At 39.5% G+C, this 21,534-nt stretch overlaps 1 protein-coding gene across 1 annotated transcript in view; it reads left to right on the forward strand.

The window, feature by feature from the left end:
- The window catches only part of LOC140233646 (coiled-coil domain-containing protein 178-like), a 30,943-nt gene extending 14,899 nt beyond the window's left edge, over positions 1-16,044 (forward strand). The window contains exons 14-20 of the mRNA XM_072313750.1: positions 949-1,173; positions 1,771-1,884; positions 5,344-5,489; positions 5,974-6,133; positions 11,861-12,010; positions 12,732-12,917; positions 14,703-16,044. Coding sequence (XP_072169851.1) covers positions 949-1,173; positions 1,771-1,884; positions 5,344-5,489; positions 5,974-6,133; positions 11,861-12,010; positions 12,732-12,917; positions 14,703-14,888 — 1,167 coding nt within the window. The 3' untranslated portion in view covers positions 14,889-16,044. The remainder of the gene's footprint in view (positions 1-948; positions 1,174-1,770; positions 1,885-5,343; positions 5,490-5,973; positions 6,134-11,860; positions 12,011-12,731; positions 12,918-14,702) is intronic.
- Positions 16,045-21,534: the final 5,490 nt, after the last annotated feature.

Below are 21,534 nucleotides of genomic sequence, written 5' to 3' on the forward strand. Positions count from 1 at the left end.
ATATTATGCATGTTCTACCTGAAAGTAATTATCTTATGAATTTTAGGGTCAAGGGCCAGATGAAAATGGTAACAATTTACTATTCAATTCAGAAATTGCACTTTTTCTCCACACCTTTACCTTGAAAATTACTCAATGCCTAAATGTATGAATGGGTCAAAGTCAAGTTAAAGTCCTTAAATCCCTAGATACATGCTCTCCTATTCATCCAATTAAACCTACGTCAAGGAAGGTGAACACTCAACACATTTGTGACAAACTTGTCATTCCAATATTTTACCAATTTTGTGAAAATGTAATCACACAGTGTCCACATGTACTATCTAGACCTATTGGGAAAATCATGCATTATGGCGGAGGCATACCAGTCGCCAAAGCGACATTTCTAGTTTTTTCAGAGTTCCAGCAAATCACCTAGCTTTTTGTTTAATGCAAAATAAGCAGTTAAACTCAGATTGATCTCTTTGTATAGAGTCTCTGCCTGTTAGTGTTTATCTGTGAGATAGCTCAGTCGGTAGCTTGTCTGCCTCACTATCCAAAGGACCCCAGTTCGATTCCTGGGTACTACTGAGCAATGTTGTGTGTAATCTTACTGTCCCCTCTAGTAAGAGGCACTCTGTCCTCGAATAGGACATAAAATGGAGGTCACGTGCGTGAGAGAGTCACAACTCGTGCACGTAAAAGATCCCACTTTATTTATTCATCGCAAAGAGCAGGGTGTATTACCCGGTGAAGTAGTCTCGCCTTATACATTCAACTGGACCCCATGGAAGACCAGCTACTGCAGCTGAATATGGGCTATCCAACCGTCTTCTCATATGGAAATCAAATCAATAATCATATCAGTATAGCCATGTTTTGTTCAGCACTGAATAAAGAAAATGTTCGGCAGTCAACTGCCTCATTATGAAAAGGTGACTCTCAAACTGGCTAATCTCTCCCAACCAGAACACAGTGGACAGCCTGAAGAAACAGCTGAAGGAGGAGACACACAACCGCACCGTGCTGCAGGCGCGCATCATGGCGGACTCCACGGACCTGGCCAAGCGGCAGGTGGAGGCCAAGAAGAAGAAGGCCAAGGTGACGGCCAAGGCACTGGAGGTGGACGAGATCGTGGCCAAGGTGCTGACCGAGACCAAGAAGCTCCGGGCTCGGAGAGCTGAGAAGCAACAGGTTAGTCATGATGACAAGGTGGGGGATAATAGATATTGATGATGATGATGATGATGATGATGATGAGGAGGAGGAGGAGGAGGCGGGGTAGGAGGATGATAAATAATGATGACGAGGAGGAGAGGGAGGAGGATGATAAATAGTGATGATGATGGTGATGATAATGGTCATTGATGATTAATACTTATGATGATGATGATGATGATGATGATGATGACGGATAGTGACGGTGGTGATAATGATAAATAGGTATGATGATGATGAGGAATACTTATTATGATGATGATGATAAATAGCTATTATGATGATGATGATTAATAGCGTGATGATAGACAGATAGTGGTTGTGATGATGATGATGATGATGATGATGATGATGATGAGAATGATGACGGTGAGGCTGATGATCTATAGGATGTTGATGTGACAAGAAGGATGCTAATGTAGTGACGATGATGGCAATGACGATAGCACTGATGATGATGATAATTATGGATTATAATTGAGAGAAAAATAGTTACTCCCGTGCTAATATCTTGAATGTCGCTCATTAATGTAATTATTTTGATGATAATAGCTGATACTTTGCTACTTCCAGGCCATCAACAAAATCAATCAAGGTATGGAAGATCTGAAGACAGAAGAGGAAGAGCTCAGAGCAGATCATTTTAAGAAGAAAGCTGAACTAGAGCCCAAGCTTAAACATCTATTGGTAAGTCAGTTTTCAGTGCTGGATGAATGGCTGCTCTCCCATCCTGTGCTAAAGGTTTCGTTCATTGAATTATGATTTGATTCTACCAAGTAAAGACCATGGCGGAATTGTTACTGTTTTGATCAAGGGAGACCTCATTAGCACATTCCAGAGCGGAAAAGGAAAAGGTTTTTGGAAAATGTTGCAGGTTTTATGGCTATGTTTTCATATGGTTACGCTTTCACAAAAAGATCAAGTAGGCAGGAAGTTCTAGTTTTATCTTTGTCAGTGATCAGTGGACCTTTTGCACAGTACTAAGTATGGCTGGGAAATTGTCACTTTGTCATATCCCATTTTGTGTAGTGCCCAATTTGTCTCATCCAACATATTCTAATCATGTGTAGATTAAATGGGTTTTATCCGTGTTTGATGATCTTGGATTTAGACCAACTGATATTAGACAAAGTGACTGTAAACCCTTAGTTCACCTTCTCATTGTATGATACTTTTCAAGTCGAGTGCTGCATCAATCCAGGAGTGGTATGTTGGCATCACAAATAATTGAATCCGCACATTGTGAAAGTTAAGCTTCTACCCAATGAAATGTCTTTCCCCCTGGCATTCACAGTGTAAAGTCTCTGGAAAATGTACTTGAGAGAACTGAGGACATTTCAATTTTCCATCTGTATGTTTTTGATGTCATTGTTGTAAAGCTTGTGTTGAAAATCATTTATGTTTCATCTGTCCTTTGCTCCTCAAAATGGGTTTGGTAGACTCTTTCCCATTGTACTTATAATTGGTAGTATTCTTGTTGTTGCTGCTGTTACTTTCATTGTAACTTGTGTCATTAATGTTATCATTGTTAATTATCATCTTAATTATTATTAGCATTTATATTGTCATTACTACTGCCGCTTTTGTTTTGATGTCTTTAAAAAAGGACATGTGAAAGAAACTAAGCCCACATTTACAAGGGGTCCTATACCGGTATTTTTTTTAAAAGCTTGTAATCAATGAGATCAGTAATATCAGTCTGTTTTATATGGTATATGGTTTTGATCTGTCATCCTGTGGCCTGTTTCCCTTTTGTTACAATGTCTGTAGGAAGTCAACGTAAGTATATTCCAAATCATTTGACCTTGACCCTGATGAGACATTTGATGCTGACATCGATGCTTCAATCATAGAGCACCATCAATGCTCACCTTTGGCCCACCCACATTGGTGTGAGAGCACCCACATTTCTTCACCCTGTTCCCTCATACCTATGATCAGAATGTTGGTCGCTCCAAATATTGCTCTCGTCCAAGCGTGATGGTCATTTGCTAGATCCTGTAGTAAATTCCATCATATGTACTGTTTTGCAATATTCAACGAAAACTCAAAATGAATGGTTCTGAAATCAGGAAGAAAAAAAAAAAAAATCTTTCAATGAGACATAAAGGAAAGTCACTTAAGCAGAAAGAAATGTGAAATATCTTGCAACACATGACCCTGAGAAGTATAGCAAATTTTATTGTGGCTTTATCTTTTGGAGTGTAGTGACTATAAAATGACTACATAGACATAATGTTAGACTCACTCAGAACTTTCAAGTGATATAGTCATTCCAGGAATTCTTTCACAGAGATTTTTTAACCAAAGTTAAAATTCTGTCCAGCTTAACAGTAATTCATGTCAGACGTGAATTCAAACAATTCTGATGTGGCAATCTAGGCAGTCTGAATAAGATAATGCCCATCCCCCTCCCCCCCCCCCCCCCAAGAAAAAAAAAAATGTTTATTTTTTTGGCTACTGTCTACCAGTGTTTTTCACCTGTGTTAAAAAAAAAAGAAATAAAAATGAGAGAAGCTAATTTTTCCCTCACTTAATATGCACAAGACTGCAGTTTAATGCAAACCTGGTGGTGGGATTTTTTTTTTTTCTTGTTCTTGTGTACACAGCATTCAACCTTATTTGGAGACACCCAATTTGGGCACTCTGATTAGCAGAGTATGCACCACATTTTATACCTTGCATTGCCATTTTGCATTGCATTTTGTTGCCTATCCCAGAATCACAATTTGTTTTGATAAGCCAGTTTCGAGGTACATTCTGTGCATGAGCAGACAACGGTTACTATCATCTGAAAAAACAAAACAAAACATGACATAATGAGACACTGACTTGTGATCAGCAATGTCATGGACAGCGCCTGAATGTTCATTTTGTGTTGCAGTAAAAGAATGTTTGAAAATATTCAACAATGGCTAAAAAATTGGGGTTATTCGAACCATCGCTGACTGCAAACTGGTGTATCATTCACGATGTTAGGCTCTGTCACAACCTCTCTTCACATGTTTAATTTGCCATCAGTGCAGTCTGTCCAACCCAGAGTACAAAAGAGAGGAATGCAATTACCTGTACAGCAATTTTGTATCACTTTGTAGTTCAACGCTCATTTGCAAGTACTCATCAGACATGCTTGAGTCAGTTATTTAGTCTTGTCAACTCTTATACCAGAAAGAGCAGTGCTGGATGAAATGAACGTGAGATAGTTTGGTGGTAATTACAAATTGAGCAGTGTGAGCCGAGCCAACCAGTTTTCATTTTTGTACACTGTGTAAAAAATCCTGAAAAGGAAAGTCAGTTGGAAGAAAATCTAGGACCCCAATGAATAAAAAATGTTAGGATAGCAACTCTTGCTGGAATGGAAACTCCCCATAGCAACAGCCAATCAAGAAGCTGGATTCTTGCCATTACCATGGCAGTTGCCATTCCAGCAAGAGCTGTGATCACATCAACTTTTTTTATGAAATGGGGCCGAGATCTTTTATTTGATAGACTTTGTAGTTCATGGGTACACAACAGGAGCATAAGAAACTGTCATAATTGAGTGTCTTTTGTCATGATAGTCTTTTGAAGATTAGTACTTTAAAATTTAGAAATTAAAGCTTTCAAACAGAATGTTGAGGGCTACTGGAAAACCAAAACAAAATTAGTTTTCTGTGCATTTGTAAATAGTATTCTGAGATTAACAAGGCACTCAGTACATATGGTCTAAAACAAAAAGGAGTTAAAAGAGACATACCAGGGCCCCGTTTTATCAAAAGATAAAGTTGATTTTAAATTTCCTTACCACACAGCCTGCTATAGACTTACAGTTGAAGTCAACTATATAATCAATTTTAACTCTTCATAAAACAGGGCCCAGATGCTGCAAAGATAATTTTTCCTTTCGTTTGTTTTTGTTGTTGCTGTTGTTGTTTTGTTTATAATTAGACAATGCTTTCTCTGTTAACTTTTTTAAGTGATGGTAACTTCAGATATTGTAAAGTGAAAACATGGAACATCTGAAAAACATTGAGAAAATGGTATTGCTGTCATGATACAAAAGGAAACTTGTTTCTAGAAAAGGAAAATGTACATATTTTCAGGAGCTTACTAAATTTCTTTGGCTAATTACACACTTCCTCTTGTAAACCTTGTGCGGTTGTATAGGCGGAGATCTTGAACAAGCAGCGTCGGCTGGACCACATGGCTTACAGGACGGATCTCATCAACAAGAAGCTGGCAGAGATGGCTCAGTCTGAAGGCTTCATGAACAGGGTCATCAAGAACACCTCTGAAGAGATCCAAGAGATGAGGTGAGCAGTCTGATTAAACTCATTTTTTCATTTTTGCATTTTATGACTTTCTAGCCAAAACAGTGGAGCAGGTGTATGACAAATTTGATACAATATTAAAATGGTGAATTTGCCCCAGATATACCATATAAATGGACTCAGTAAATGCCGAAATATCAGTTGAAAACACCTGTCAAGTTTGAGAAAAATCATACTATCCCTTCTAAAGTTTTAAATTTGTAAAGTTTTGGTTGAATCCATGTGCCGTCATTGCTGGATATGACAAGTTTATACTGTACAACAGTTTATGATATCAGAGTGGGAAGAATGTAACAAAAAGGTTAAGAGAATTTCACATGTTTTGATTTTTCTAATCTTATAAAAATGCACCTGATTTACCTCCTGTAGAAGGCAGGTGGAATAACATATGTCTGTAAATAGTTAAGGAAATGCATAGTTTTCAGAAAATAATAAATGTGTTTTCACAAATTTCTCTTCTGTCCAGTGCCGATGTTGAGGAGATGACCATACAGCTCGAGACTGGTCAGAAACAGCAACGCGAGCTCCAGGTCTCTCTGGACGAAGTGACCGGGAGGATTGGTAAGCGGGACACTGGACATCTGGAGCACATGGCTGCCAGGAGGGAAGTGCTGGAGCAACACTTGGTGAGTGTGGGCAAGAGGGCTGCAGTGTGGTGCTGAGTAAAGACAGTGTGGGCATCAGGGGAACAGTGTTCTGCTGCGTAAAGACTGTGGGTGTCTAGCAAGACAACAGTGTGGTGCTGTGTAAAGGACAGTGAAGGCAGCAGGGTAACAGTGTGGCGCTGCTTAAAGACAGTGTGGGTAGCAGGGAAACAGTGTTGTGCTCTGTATAGACAGTGTGGGTATAGCAGGGCTACAGTGTGTTGCTGTGTAAAAACAGTGTGGGCAGCAAGGGAACTGTGTTCTGCTGCGTAAAGACTGTGGGTGTCTAGCAGGACAACAGTGCGGTGCTGTGTAAAGACAGTGTGGGCAGCAGGGCACTGTGTAGAGTTGTGTAAAGACATTGTAGCAGAGTTCATGGGGACAACAATGAGTATAATGCTTTGAGACATGTTGGGTTGAAAACGAATGGTGTGAGCAATGGGTTAGCGGTTTTCTGTTGCAAATAGCAATTAATGTAAGCAATGGGGCGCAGTGTTGATTCATTGCACAATGATTGGTTTAGACAATTTGGAATTTCTGTGGACAGTGGAAAATAGTGCAAATAATGGAGTAAGACTTTGTTGTGGCAGGTGACCATTGATGTGGGTAATAGGAAACAATTCGGCACCATTCACAATCAGTCAAGGCAATTAGTATACAGTCTGCGCAAAAAGGGCTGATGTGGGCAGGGGAGCAGTTTTTATGCCTCCGCCACGAAGTGGTGCCGGAGGCATTATGTTTTCGGGTTGTCCGTCCGTCCGTCCGTCCTTCCGTCCGTCCGTCCGTCCGTCCTTCCGTCTGTCCGTCCTTCCGTCCGTCCGTAATGAATTTTGTGGACAAGGTAACTACCAAAACCTGTTGAGGTATCCTAATGAAACTTGGCATGTATGTGTATTAGGGGGTGAAGTTGTGCCTATCACAGGCGCGGTGGAGCACCCCAATTATCTCGCAGAAATCCATCGGCAGCCGAGCCTCATTTGCATAAAGTAAACAACATGTACTCGCGTAGTTGAGAAAAAGTAAACAACTTCTCAAGCTAATAACAATTTCAGGAAACCTATTTTCGGATTAAAATTGAGTTAGTTTGAATTTGAAAACATGTCCGAATATGCACACATAACATATTAAAGGATTTGACAATGATAAAATGTGAAATTTTAGCGAAAACCTGGCGAGCAAAATTACCAAAAATATGCCTAGAAAATCATCCTAAAATTCACGAAGTGTGATTGCGGAACAAAAGCGCCATTCAAACAAAGTACACCGAAATTTATTTATCTGCTTGCATTTTAAATTTCATACCATAATATTCCCAGCCATGGTTGTGTCGGAAAAAAACAGAAGGTGAAGTCAAAAATGACACGAACGCAAAGCGTACAGGTCGGTCCCATGTATAATTAATCGCGTCACTGTGGCGTTGCATGTCACAGCACACACAACGCATTGCTGCATGCAGCGTGCGCGGCAGCAGCTCAGCAATCACCGCCGTGCGACACTCAGCAAAATTGACTGCGTCACATGCAAACCAACAATGAGCACGAAATCCTGAATCTCACGTACCACGCATGCCCAATATTACGGGAAAAGAAATGACGTCATTTTCAATTGTTTCGCCGACTACAATTTTCTATTCCAAACCCTGTAGAAACAAGTTGATTTCTCAAAAAGTACAGGTGGTACAAAGCGAAAACTTTCACCATATATGGATTGAGGCCTGATGAACTTATGTTGCCAGTTTCGGACACATTGGAGCCCGGCCATAGTCCAGTCGGAAAAAAACAGAGAGCATGTTTTGCGAGAGGTGATTTTCAAAACGCTTTAATATCTCAAGTTCTAGTGCAGCAAATTTCATAATTTTTCATCAAAAGGAAGGTTTTTAAAAACTTAGATAGTGTGGGAAGTTTGAGTTTACTAGCGGCACGCATAGCGGCACAAGGAGAAGGTAAAGATTTGACTTTTTCATGCACACAGTTTCGGGCAGCCGTGGATGCCCGTTGGAAATTCAAATAGAACGGGGCGATAATGAGATGCAAATTGGGGTGCTCCACCGCGCCTGATCAACTTTTGGGTGCACATGCTCAAGGTCAAAGGTCAAAAGGTCAAGGTCAAATACATAAAATTTCACTATTTCCACCATATCTATTGAATGCATGAAGATATTTTCTTGAAACTTAGTGTATACATGTATTACCCAATTAAGATTTTCTGGTGAAAGTTTGGGTCATGAGGTCAAAGGTCAAAGGTCAAAAGGTCAGGGTCAAATACATAAAATTTCACTATTTCCACCATATCTATTGAATGCCTGAAGATATTTGCTTGAAACTTAGTGTATACATGTATTGCCCAATTAAGATTCTCTGGTGAAAGTTTGGGTCATGAGGTCAAAGGTCAAAGGTCAAAAGGTCAATTGAAAATATCAAAACTTTTTTTTTCTCCATACCTTGGAACATTGTTCAAGGTATCTTCATGGAACATAGTATATACATATACTGACTGGAAGTGATTATCTAGAGAATGTAGGGTTCACGGGGTCAAAGGTCAGGGGTCAAAGGTCAAGTGCAACACTTCAAAATTTTTACTATTTCCCTCCTATCATGCAATGCCAGCAGGGTTAATTTTTTTACACTTGGTGTATGCATACATGTGTAACCTTAGTGTATACATGGGATTTGAATGGGATTCCCATATATCCGACATACTGAAACGGTGTAACAAAAAACTGTACATGCTGAGGTGTCTGAAAAGACACAGATTGCCATTGCGTGACATGATCACAGTCTATTGTGGATACATCCGACCTATACTTGAATACGGAGCACCTGTTTTCAGTGGCAGCTTAACAAAAGAAGGAAGTGATCTCCTTGAAGTCATTCAAAAACGGTCTTGCAGGATAATACTAGGCGACAACTATACCACGTATAATGAAGCACTAGAAATTTGTTCCTTGGATACGCTCAGAAACAGGCGAAACAAGCTTTGCCTGGATTTTGCTACCAAAATAGTCAGAAACCCATTGTGTAGTGATTGGATTCCTGTTACTCAAAATGTCAACTACAGCCTACGTAAAAGACCTAGATATCGACAATTTAACTGCAAAACAAAACGGTTTCAAAGTAGTGCCATTCCCTATCTTATACACTCATTAAATGAATAGCATAGTTTTGTTTAGTTTGTTTGTTTTGTTTTATGTCTCCTTCATAAAGTGCCACAGAGTATTTATCATTTCCCTCATTATGCAAACTATTATGTGCATGATTTGTGTTGCCAGAGAGTATACCATCAATATGAAAAAGATTGTGGACCACAGAGTCAAGGGTTTAATGGTTTAATGACAAGGTCAAGTGTTTAATGATAAGTTGAAAGAGTACATGTCTAATTGTATCCGGTATTCTCGGACACGGTTCAAAATATTTTTAATGTTATCTTTCAGTGTTTTGGTGTTTTATCATGTGAGATCAAATTCTGGTACAAAATGTGCAATAATATCATACAGAGTGTTGGTTACATACAATAGAGTCTATTTGCTGGTTAGATGTACGAGAGAGTGTGCATATAAGTGGAATGAGAGTTAGGAGAGAGAGAGAGGGAGAGAGGGAGAGAGAGAGAGAGAGAGGAGAGGTGGAGAGAGAGAGAGGGTGATAGATGTGCAAACATCAGACTTTCTTAAAACGGTTTCAAACAAAATGGTTTCAAATAGTGCCATTCTCTACCTCATACATGTATAAATGAATAGTACAGTGTTTTTTTTTTCTTTGTCTGTTTTGTTTATATTGTCTCCTTCATAAAATGCCACAGAGCATTCACTATTTTCCTCATTATGTGAAGATGTAATTTTTGAAAGTATATATACATGTTGTTTTAATTATGATGTGCATGGTATGCGTTGTCAGAGAGTTTATTATTGATATAAAAAAGGTTGTGGATCACAGGATCAAGGGCTTAATGACAAGTTGAAAAAGTATAATTGTATCTTTTTATATTATTATTCTTAAAAACGGATGGATTTTTTTTATAAGGTTATGTTTTAGCATTTTGGTGTTGCTTATTTGTGAGATTGAATTTTGGTGTAAAATGTGCAATAATATAACACAGAGTGTTGGTTATAGAAACAATAGTATATATTTGTTTGTGAGATAAACATATTGTACGTGAGAGTGTGTGTAATAGTGGAATGAGAGTTAAAGAGAGAGAGAGAGAGAGAGAGAGAGAGAAAGAGAGAGAAAGAGAGAGAGGGGGAGAAAGAGGGGGAGAGATGTGCAATTATCAGATACTATTTTCGTATATACAATGCACATTATGTAATGCGAATCATTGATTGATTGATTTGATGTAATGCGCTGTGTATAGATTGAATGTATTCTGATATGGGAGTTTATGTATATTACGAAGAAAAGATTGTGAGGATTTTTGTTTTCTTTTTAAATCAAACTGATTATCTTTGTTGTGTAAAATGTGTTGATTTGAGCCTTATGATTATCTGATTATTTTTGTTTATTTGACTATCTTTGATCATTTTTGATAAACTGATTATTTTTGTTGTGTAAAATGTGTTGATTTGAGCCGTATGACAACACAACATCCGTATTAATCAATAAGTATAAATGACCGGTATATATGATTAATATAAACTCATTTTTTTTTTATAATTATTGAGAATAGTAATATATTGTATCTGTAATGTCTGATTTTGTTTTGTATTATAGGTTAATCTAATTGTGCAATGGTTCTGATGAATAAGATTGACCCTTTGTTATTTTAATGTATTTTTTTCATCGCTACATTGTATTTTGTGAGTATTTTTAATGTATACATGGCCATTGTTAACAATGTCTGTAATTCAGCCTCCGGGCTGCGAAAGATATTGATTAATAAAACACCATTTCAATTCAATTCAATTCAAACCTAATAGAAATTCTTTAGAAAGTTTTTTTTTTCTTCTTATTTTGCCTCAAAGGTCAAAAGGTCAAAGATCAAGTGAAAGTGCTGAACTAACTTTTTCCTCCATATCTCGGAAGTGGCTCAAGTTATCTTGAAACTTAGTACATATTATGCATGTTCTACCTGAAAGTGATTATCTTATGAATTTTAGGGTCAAGGGCCAGATGAAAATGGTAACAATTTACTATTCAATTCAGAAATTGCACTTTTTTTCCACACCTGTACCTTGAAAATTACTCAATGCCTAAATGTATGAATGGGTCAAAGTCGAGTTAAAGTCCTTAAATCCCTAGATACATGCTCTCCTATTCATCCAATTAAACCTAGGTCAAGGAAGGTGAACATTCAACACATTTGTGACAAACTTGTCATTTCAATATTTTGCCAATTTTGTGAAAATGTAATCACACATTGTCCACATGTACTATCTAGACCTATTGGGAAAATCATGCATTATGGCGGAGGCATACCAGTTGCCAAAGCGACATTTCTAGTTGCAATGAGGATTAGTGTAGGCGGTGTGGATCAGTTTTGGAAATGGGTACAGTGTTGGCAATAGAAGAGTAGCATGTGCACATTGGGAATCTAGGGAAGGGTGTGCACATCGGCATTTTGTACATTGTGGAAGTGGTAATGGAAATATGGAGACAGTATGGACAACTTCACAGGGGGAGTACAGGAAGTAAACAGGTCATGCAAAGCATATAAGGCATCTTGTTGCATTCTCACACTTGTAATGATAATGATTGTTGCCCTTGTCATGTGACGTAGGCCGAACTCCGCGATGCGCTGAAGCAGAACAAGGAGCTGGCCCACGAGTACCGGGAGCTGCAGCAGCACTACTTCCAGATCAAGGAGGAGAGCGTGAACCTGCTGGAGAGGCGGACGGGCCTGGAGGCCAGTCTCAAGGACCACAGACAGGTAGGTGTGGCCGGGGGATGTGGTTGGGGGGGGGGGGGAGGGTGGGGGTTGGAGGGGAGAAAGCGGACAGGTTGATGAAGGGTAATTGGCTGTACAAAGAAGAAGGATGAAGTTGATTCCAGTAGAAGGTTTGGTTATTGAAAGAAAGAGGACAGTATACTGCACTGTGTGTCTGATTCTGTCAGTATGTCTTTATTTCTGTGTCTCCCATTGAAAAAGCAAAGGAATTCATCAGCACAACTCTCAGCTCTCTCTCTCTCTATCATATCTCTCTTCATCTATGTCTCCATCTCTTTCTTTCATTGTTACACACACATTTAACTTGTCAAAAAGTAAGGTTTAGCAAAAAAAGCTGCGAAAAACTGCTTATCCAATAGTGGCAAGCCAATGGAGTAAAATGGGAGTCAAAAGGGGCCTGAGCTTTTGATCCTAGCAGAATCTCTGTCAGAGTAAAGTTGATGTAGATGTCTCATCACAAGAAGACTTCAGGAATACAAGTAATTGTGATTAGTCCTTTAAAGGCATGCATTGACGTACTTCATATATATGAAGTAACCATATGTGGTTGTTGTCCATTCATTTGAAATTTATATGCACTGCTCATTTGTACACCTGTTAGATTTCTCTGTCCTGAAGGCTGTTCTTCAAACCCTAATGGGTCAAGATAGGCATGCAGGAGGGAGTATGTAGATGATCGTGTTTCCTTCTTTTGCTCCCGCAGCTGAACAGTCTGCAAATCCGTCTCCACCACGCCCTCGCCCACTACTTCTTCATTCGAGGTCTGTTCAACCAGAACGAGCTGGCGCGCTTCGAAGACATGTCGGCCGAGAACGAGAATCGAATCGGGGAGCTGCAGCAGGAAATGGATGCAGCCATCCAGACCATAAGTCTCTTCCTCAATGAGCAGGTAAGCCCACTGTGATATATGTGTGGACTACATTGTCTTCGGTGGAAGAACATCTGTGTGAAAAGGAGAACTAGGCACTGACCATGATTTCACAATGAATATGCCTAGTCTTATTAAAGTGCCAGTGTGGAGAGATTGTACTTCTTGAGATCAATTCCTGTAATGCTTCTAGTGTTCTGTGGCATTGATTAAAAATGTAAATTGGTTTGGTGCATCACTGGTTGTGCTCCTGTACACTTTGATCCTTACTGAAAGTGTACACTTTATTTTGAAAGGGGGGGGGGGCAACTGCGATGTAATGATCAAGTTCAGTTCATCATTAAGGTCTAAATGCTTCTCTGTTTTTATGCCTCCGCAACGAAGTGGCCGGAGGCATTATGTTTTCGGGTCGTCCGTCCGTCCGTCCGTCCGTCCCGTTTTGTTTTTGTCGATATCTCAAGAACCATGTAATGGTTTTACATCAAACTTGGTATGAGGGTATATCCTTGGGGGATAATACTTTGTGTGGATTTTAGGGTCACAAGGTCAAAGGTCAAAGGTCACAGGTTATTTTGTGAAAAAAAAAATTGAAATTTCATGTTTTTCTCCATATCTCGCAAATGGTTCAAGGTATCTTCATGGAACTTAGTATATATGCTTGTACCGATGGGCAGTGATTATCTAGGGAAGTTGGGGTCATGGGTCAAAAGTCAGGGGTCAAAGGTCAAGGTCAACTCCTCAAAATATCACTACTTTCCTTAAAATGCAATATGCCTGAAGGTTTGTTTTTTTTAAACTTGATGTATGGCTTGTATTACCCAATATATATTTTTGGGGAAGTTTCTTGCCAAAAGGTCAAAAGGTCAAAGGTCAAGTGAAAGTGCTAAATTGCACTTTTTCCTCCATATCTCGAAAGTAACTCAAGGTATCATCATGAAACTTACATATTTATGCATGTTCTACCTGACAGTGATTCTCTGTGGAACTGTGAGGTCAAAGGTCAAAGACCAGGTTTAGATAATGCTATTTTCCCATTTGATACTGAAATTATACTTTTTCTCAATACCTTGAAAATTACTCAATGCATAAACTTATAAAAGGGTCAAAAGTCAAGTAGAAATCATCAGTTCCCCAAATACCTGCACTCTGACATTTTAATCATTCATCCAATTGAACCTAGTTCTAGGAAAGTGGACATTCAGCACATTTGTGCCAAACCTGTCATTTTAATATTTTGCCAATTGTGTGAAACTGTCATCACACATTGTCAAGACATTGTACTATAGACCTATTAGGAGAACCATGCATTATGGCGGAGGCATATCAGTAGCCGTAGCGATATATCTAGTTTTTACATGATATTAGAAGTTTGTAGTCATTGTTGAAATCATAGATGTCTCATATCTTTATCAATTATGTATGCATTTCATTTGATCCAGCCAGTGTTTTGCTTGAAAAAGATAGGATCTGTTTCATGAACAGATTTAACTTCTTAATGTTCTAGATTGTGTCTGTATATGAAGTGGAATGTTAAGTCTTAATAGGTATCTAGCATTGGAATGATGGACCACACTTTGATGATTGCAGTACAAGTATGTTTTGTTCAAGTCACCTCGTTTGCAATGATGCTTGTTACCTGTTGAGAGTAAGTAGACCTGTGTACAGTGAGCATAAAAACAGTCTGCGTACAGTGAACGTAATAATGGCCACTGTAGGTAATAATATTCGGTCTTTTACTTATTGGGAAGCCCTGCTGCTGTGATAAACTATGGACTAACTAGTGATTTTTGTTCAATCCTCATCTAGGTCGATGGGACAGCCACTCGGATGGTGACAGCTGCAGCCAGCACAGTCCTTATGGAGGACATTGAGAAGAGTGGCACGGCAGCAGAGAGCACCGGTCGGCCGTTGGTCATCGGGAGCGCCCAGGCCAAGGCTACTCCGGTGATTCCTCCAATCATCAGGGCCCCTGAGGCCATCAAGACCAACTGACCCTTTGAACGCACAGAGACTGGACGATGCTTTCATGTCTGCCCTAATGGCCAGCATGTCTTGATGGTCAAGTAGTCACACACTGCCCCACCCCTCCCCCATTAGCCACCAGCTAAATTCTAGACAATGATTGTTGTTTGACCACGCTAAATATTGAACAACTCTCTGCAGCGTGAAAACGGACCATATGCAACAGCCGATGCACCTCAAAGCATCATAAAGCATGACTTCAAATTAGGGGTTACAAAGTTTTGATATTACGAGAAAGGGGTTTGGATAAGTTTTTGCTGCATTCAATTGTCTTTTGTGGATAGCATGGACCTCAGGCTTTTTTTTTGAGAGAGAAGTTCTTTTTAAAGCTTTGCTATAATTTGGAGCCAGAAACACTCAACCAATGCCATATAGTTTGCAAGTTCCTGTGCAGATGTCTAATAAAATAAATGTGTATTTTGTCCCAGGCATGAATGACCAGTGGTGATCAATGGCTCTCTGTCACTCACTGTCACTCTGTTTCATAATCTTCACTCAATATCAGTCAAGTTTTAGCCTGATTTATGGGGACAAATGTAATATGAAAGTCTAGTGGTTTAGAAGTGAAGATTATGACATGAAGATTATGACATGAATTGTTAAAATGATTGTTTTACACTCTAGAACAAGCTAGATGTTCTGTTATGACTCATGTGGAATCTTGGTGGACTGCAGATATGTGTAAATACATACAGCGAATATTGCTAATATCTGATAATTTTGCCATTGCTAACTGTCTTTACATTATAATCAGTCCCACACATATTATGTGATGTCAGCTTTAATTGTGTCTCAAGGAACGCAAAACTTGTCTATGCAATTATTATTGATGTTGTATCAGCCAGACTAGTGGACAAAGTAGCAAAGACAATATGTGATCCGCGAAAACGGTTTCAGGCAAAAGTCGCAAGAGCAAATTCCCTCCTAGGCGGGGTACAAAGATTTTGACCATTATTTTTTGTCGATATTGGGTTTTTGCAGAAATTGAATCTTTGATATGTTTTCTACATCTACACTAAATTTCACAGCATAAGACTAGGTTTTTCCTATCGAAAATGGAATTTTAAACACCCTATGTTGGATCGCACTCGTCAGTTTCGATATTCTTTCCAACGTCGCGCCAATATGCCCAGTGATGCTACGGTGCGGCATCTCGCATGCGATTGGCTAATGCACCGTACACATTTACATAGTTCGGCTTTCGGAGATACGTCTCGCAGCGTCTCGGAAATGTTTTGTCCATGCGTGCATGCTCCATTGTTGTTGCTACAATAGATACCAGTACGCTCGCTCTGTAGTGTACGCTCTTCGTTTGGCTTTCTATGCAAGCTTTTCTACCGCCATTGTTCGACAACGAAAGTGAAACAAAGAGTGAACAGCAACACCAGGTGGCACTAACTTCCAACGTGAAAATAGATACGATAGGGAACATGGTTTGAACGTAGCAGAGTCGCAAATCGCCACACAAATCATGCAACATGCGATCGGAAACTCACTTGTCAATTGTGCTTGTAGTAGGTAAATATAACAGCAGCTTTACTCAAAAGACAGCAGAAGAGAGAAAAGAGCGGTCATAAATGACTAATATTCAAATGATACACTGTACTAAACGACAAAATTGCACCAAACTAAGTCGTATTTGTCTGTTTGTGTACCGCACAATGCAACACATGCATGGCTTGAAAACAAAACAAAACAACAGGAAGCCCGACCCTTGCCATCTTTCTGCCTTCGAAAGGGTTCCAAATGATGAAATTTACAAGACAATGCAATGAAAACGTGATTTGTAAAGATACGAATGCGCCACCTGCTCCTGTGACATGTACACACAGGCATAATAGCGTGTGGATGCCATTAATAGGGTAGTACGTGCACCGTACGCACATAACCAACAAGCTTGCAATTATCGTATCCGCCATCTTGAAAGACGTACTGGTAAACAAACCCGAGCGAAACGCATTGTGTATTCGGCTCCATACACTGAGTTTTGAGAAAGGTGCCCAGGAAATTTGACTCTCTCAGTGAGCCAATCAGAAGCCGCTGTGGTTGCTAGAGGCGGAGCTTAATCTCGATTGGTACCGTCGCATGGATGAGTGATTCTCAAATCGCATCGCCGCTCGGCATTGTCTTCGAACGAGAGGTATATCTTCAAAGCCTGTTTTCTAGCAATTTTGTCAGGCTAACAAATCAAAAAGTGCATTATATTTCGCTTTATATGACCACTTACGGTGCCGGAGAATACAAGTGTTTTATATCAATGTAAAGCTTAGGAAATGGGCAATAAGATTCAATGAAAAAATGAATTTTCAAAATTCCCGTCTTTTGCCTGAAACCGTTGTCGCCGGTCACATATTACTTAATGCGCCCATGTAAAACGATGTAACATTGTTTCTGTGACGTGGAGGCAGCCTTATGTAGCATGTGAACAATTTTTGTGCTTAAAGAGTGCCATGAGCTCTGTAAATGCTTGTATAGATTTGTTTCGAAGTATGTGATTGTGATATTCTTGCCAGAGTGGACAGTCAGGTAGATTTCTGTGTATATAGGGAAGCAGTTTTAATGTAAATGTTGAAATATAGTGGTGTAAATACTCGATACAAATACTGTGTAGTACAAAGATTGGTATATCATTGAACTATAGTCCATGTATTCAAAAGGAGTGTCTATTTTTTCTTTTTGGAGTGAGGACCTTTATCTGAATGAAATCTTCAGTGTTGTTGTTTTTGAAATCTAATCATTATACTTAGTAATGTGAATCTATGCAAATCTACGTAAAGCTCAATAGCTAAGAATGTGATTTGATCTAGGAAGTGTATTATCCACTTTTGTGTCTCTGCCCCTTCAGGGTGTCTGAGGCATAGTATTTGGGGGTCATTTCTGTCTGTCTGTCCGTATGACCCAGATCTCGACGACACAATTTTAATGAAAAAAGAAGAAGAAAAAGAAGAAGAAGAAGAAAAATATTTTCATGGATATTTATGATACATTACCAGAGTATAACACATGAGGTGACAATGTGCTGAGTAGATTTTGGACCAAATTTTCCTTGGGTCAAAGATCTGAGTCACAGAAGTCAGGCTGAAAATTTAATTTTCCAGCCTTACAAAATATGTCAAGTGATGGTATAATTTGATAGGAAAGCTAAAAATATATATATATACGTAATCATTAGCATGACGATCAAGTTCACTTCACTGTTTTTTAGCTAATAGTGTGATTTCCAGATATGATTTCAACCAGTTCCAGTGGTGATATGTGGTGAAAGAAAAGACGACAGATATTTATAAACAGCTGTTGATGTGAAATAGCATGGATACAATCATTCGCATGAAGGTAACATTCACATCACTCTTTTCAAGCTAAAAGTGTTATTTCTATATATAGAATTTCTACAAATTCCAGTTGTGATATTATTTGATAAAAAGGATAGAAATGTATGAACATGAAATGGCTGGGATGCAATCATTTGCATGAAGGTCAAGTTCAAGTCACTGTAATGTTTTTTGGCTAAAAAAGGAAATTTCCAGATATGATTTCAACCAGTCCCAGAGGTGATATTATATGGTAAAAAGGATAGAAATGTATAACAGCTATTGATGTGAAATGGCAGGGATACAATTATGTATTTGCGTGAAGGTCAAGTTCAGGTGTCTGTTTTGGGCTGAAATGTAATTTCCGGGTATGAATGTAACCAGCTCCATAGGTGGTGACATAGTAGGGAGCTTTAGATTTGCAGCGCGGACGTTTGAGACGACGCTTGAGCTGGACGTACTCCTCTTCCTTGCGTTGTGTTGAAAAGTAGCTGTAGGTTACGCTGAGACGCAACCTATAAAAAATAAAATAGCGCACCCATATGATCTGTGCATGAAGTAGCTCTCTACATCGTAAATTTAAGCAGACGTACAATTAGCCCAGAACGCGTAGTGAGAACTCAGACAATAAAAGCGAGCTATATATAGATCGACTTTGATATGTGATTCTGCGCATGCTTAGAACAGTCTTTTCTCTTGAAGACCCCGTCGTAAAAATTTAAAGCTCCCTATTATAAAAGGATAAAGCTATATAAACAACTGTTGGTGTGAAGTGGTGGGGCTGAAAGGTCAAGGTGAAAGGTCAAGAAGAGTGCCCCATCTCATCATGGAATTGAAACACGATCAGGTTTAGGTTTTTGCAACCAGTTTGGCTGTTTGGAGTAGCTGTACAGGTATAGTGCCAAACGTAGTGAAGACGTAAATTATATACAATGACCATTCCATCACTAGTTCCAAAGACATTGACACTGGAAAGCATTATTGTTGACCTTGTTTGGGTGTTGAAAGAATAGCTGTGAAATATCATATCTGAGTACATATATATATTATTGACATCTGTCTTTGCTTTTAGAGATCAAATATTATCCAAGTGTGCTTTAAAGATAAATCTTGATTTACTAATATTCAAGTGGTTCTGAATATGACTGTAATGTAGAAAAGATCAGCAAAGTCTTGAGCGCATCTATCCTTGTAGATGTCTACTCATTGGGTGATTTCAAGTTCGGTGCTAGTGCTAGTGCTAGTGCTAGTGCTAGTGCTAGTGCTATCTCAGCACTAGCACCGGAGATAAAACTGAACTTGAAATCACGTCGGTGTTGGGAGTTGACCTCAAAAATATGACATATTTCCGGTTGCTGGTGCTGGGCTCGGTGTTGAATGTCGTCTGCTGAACTGAGCTCCGCCGATTGTGTTAGCGATTTACGCGTTTTTTCGCCATTGACTAACACTAACCCCTAGGGATTATCATTTTCTTCATTTTAAGTTCGATGCTGGTGTATAGCGTTGTCATGCGAGACCCGTATTCACTTCCATAACAGATGCACGTTTTACGTGCAAAGTCTATGCTAATGCAGTGGTTGCCCACGTAACGTACATGAACACTCCAGACATGGCTATATATAAATCTGAGCCTGGGAGCAAAATTAAGATAGTTGTATTTTGGGGAATGGATGAAATTTGTGGCATTTTAATCCGTCTTCCTTACTATATGTCTCAAACTAAGCAATTTTGGCTACATCTTTTGATATTTGACTGTAATCACGCGCCATCACTTTTTTCATCGCGCAATTCCCGCGGAGCTCGCGGTGCTGTGATTCCAACACCTAGTGCTGGTGATCGATAATTTTGATCGGTATCGCCTCGTTAATCTGACCGTCGGTGTTGGAGCTTGATTTAACGCTGTTATTTGGGGGCTAGCACTAGCACTAGCACTAGCACCGAACTTGAAATCACCCATTGTGTCTTTCTGTGTTTTTTTCTTCTGTTGACAAGTTCCCCGGGCCACAGGCAGCGTGATCTTGCCATTGAGTAATCACAGGCATGAAAAGTGATTTTCCATATGCACTAGCCAGTCAAGCTGTCTGTTCACTTCAGTAATTTCAGTGACTCCCAAGCTGTTGTTTGGGAACGTTGTTGAGTTACCATAGATTCTTCACTGGGGCTGGAGTCATGAGAGTTACTGTTGCTGCATGCAGCACCTACCCCCCCCCCCCCCCCCCCACCCCCAACACACACACACCCACCCACACACACTCTTTGGGGAATGAGGAAAAAATTTAAGTGACATCCAACAAAATCAATTGCTTTGCAATGGTTTCGCCCAGAAATTCTTCCTGTTGAAGTGACATACATGAGGGGGGGGGGGGGGGGGGTAACCACTGACTCTCGACCCCCCATTGGCCTGCAGCCCCCTCCCTCCCCAAACACACACACACACACACACACCCACACACTAAAAACACATTCTGTGGCCCCTGCATTGCTACAAGTAGAGTGGGCTTGCTAATCTACAACTATAGGGCCAATTCTAGATGCAAGCAACTACTGCATGCTGATAATTCTAAAAGAGCCTGGTGAGTTATCAGCTGCACTACCTGGGCACATGAAGGGCTAAAGTCTAAAGCCATTTGAAGATGATGTGTGGACAAATGTAATGTGTCAAGACCCCATCCCAAAATGATCAAATTCTCTTCCTTTTCGATCAGTACATGTGCAATCCATTATTTACCTGATGCTATGTAATTGGAAGCTGTATGAAATGTACTCCTCTCCTGTTGTGATGTGAGTCCTTGTGGAGTGAGCAATAAATATTTTCTGCTTCACTGCTAAATCTGTCGCATTTTGCGTGCATTTTGTCGTGCGTGTGAATGATGCATGTAACAGGGTGGTTAAAGGACAAGTTCACCTTCATAAACATAAGGATTGAGAGAATGCAGCAATATCATTAGAACACATCAGTGAAAGTTTGAGGAAAATTGGACAATCGATGCAAAAGTTACGAATTTTTAAAATTTTTGTGTTGGAACCATGCACTGGATGAGGAGACTACTAAGGCTCGTTATGTCATATGAGCACAACAATATAAAGAAAATGTAAAGAAAATTCAACGTTTTTTCACTTTTTTCACATAATAAAAGAGCACTTGACTTGCCTCTTTCCAAAGGCAATGGGAATAATATATTACCCATAACATATGTCAGTAACGAGCCAAGGGAATGTGTACTTTTTTCAAAAGAGGAAATTTGTGAAATTCTCTTTATATTTTCCTTATATTGTTGTACGCATGTGACATCATACACTGCAGT

The sequence above is a fragment of the Diadema setosum genome, chromosome 10, assembly GCF_964275005.1.
Source record: "Diadema setosum chromosome 10, eeDiaSeto1, whole genome shotgun sequence".
NCBI classification, from domain to species: domain Eukaryota; kingdom Metazoa; phylum Echinodermata; class Echinoidea; order Diadematoida; family Diadematidae; genus Diadema; species Diadema setosum.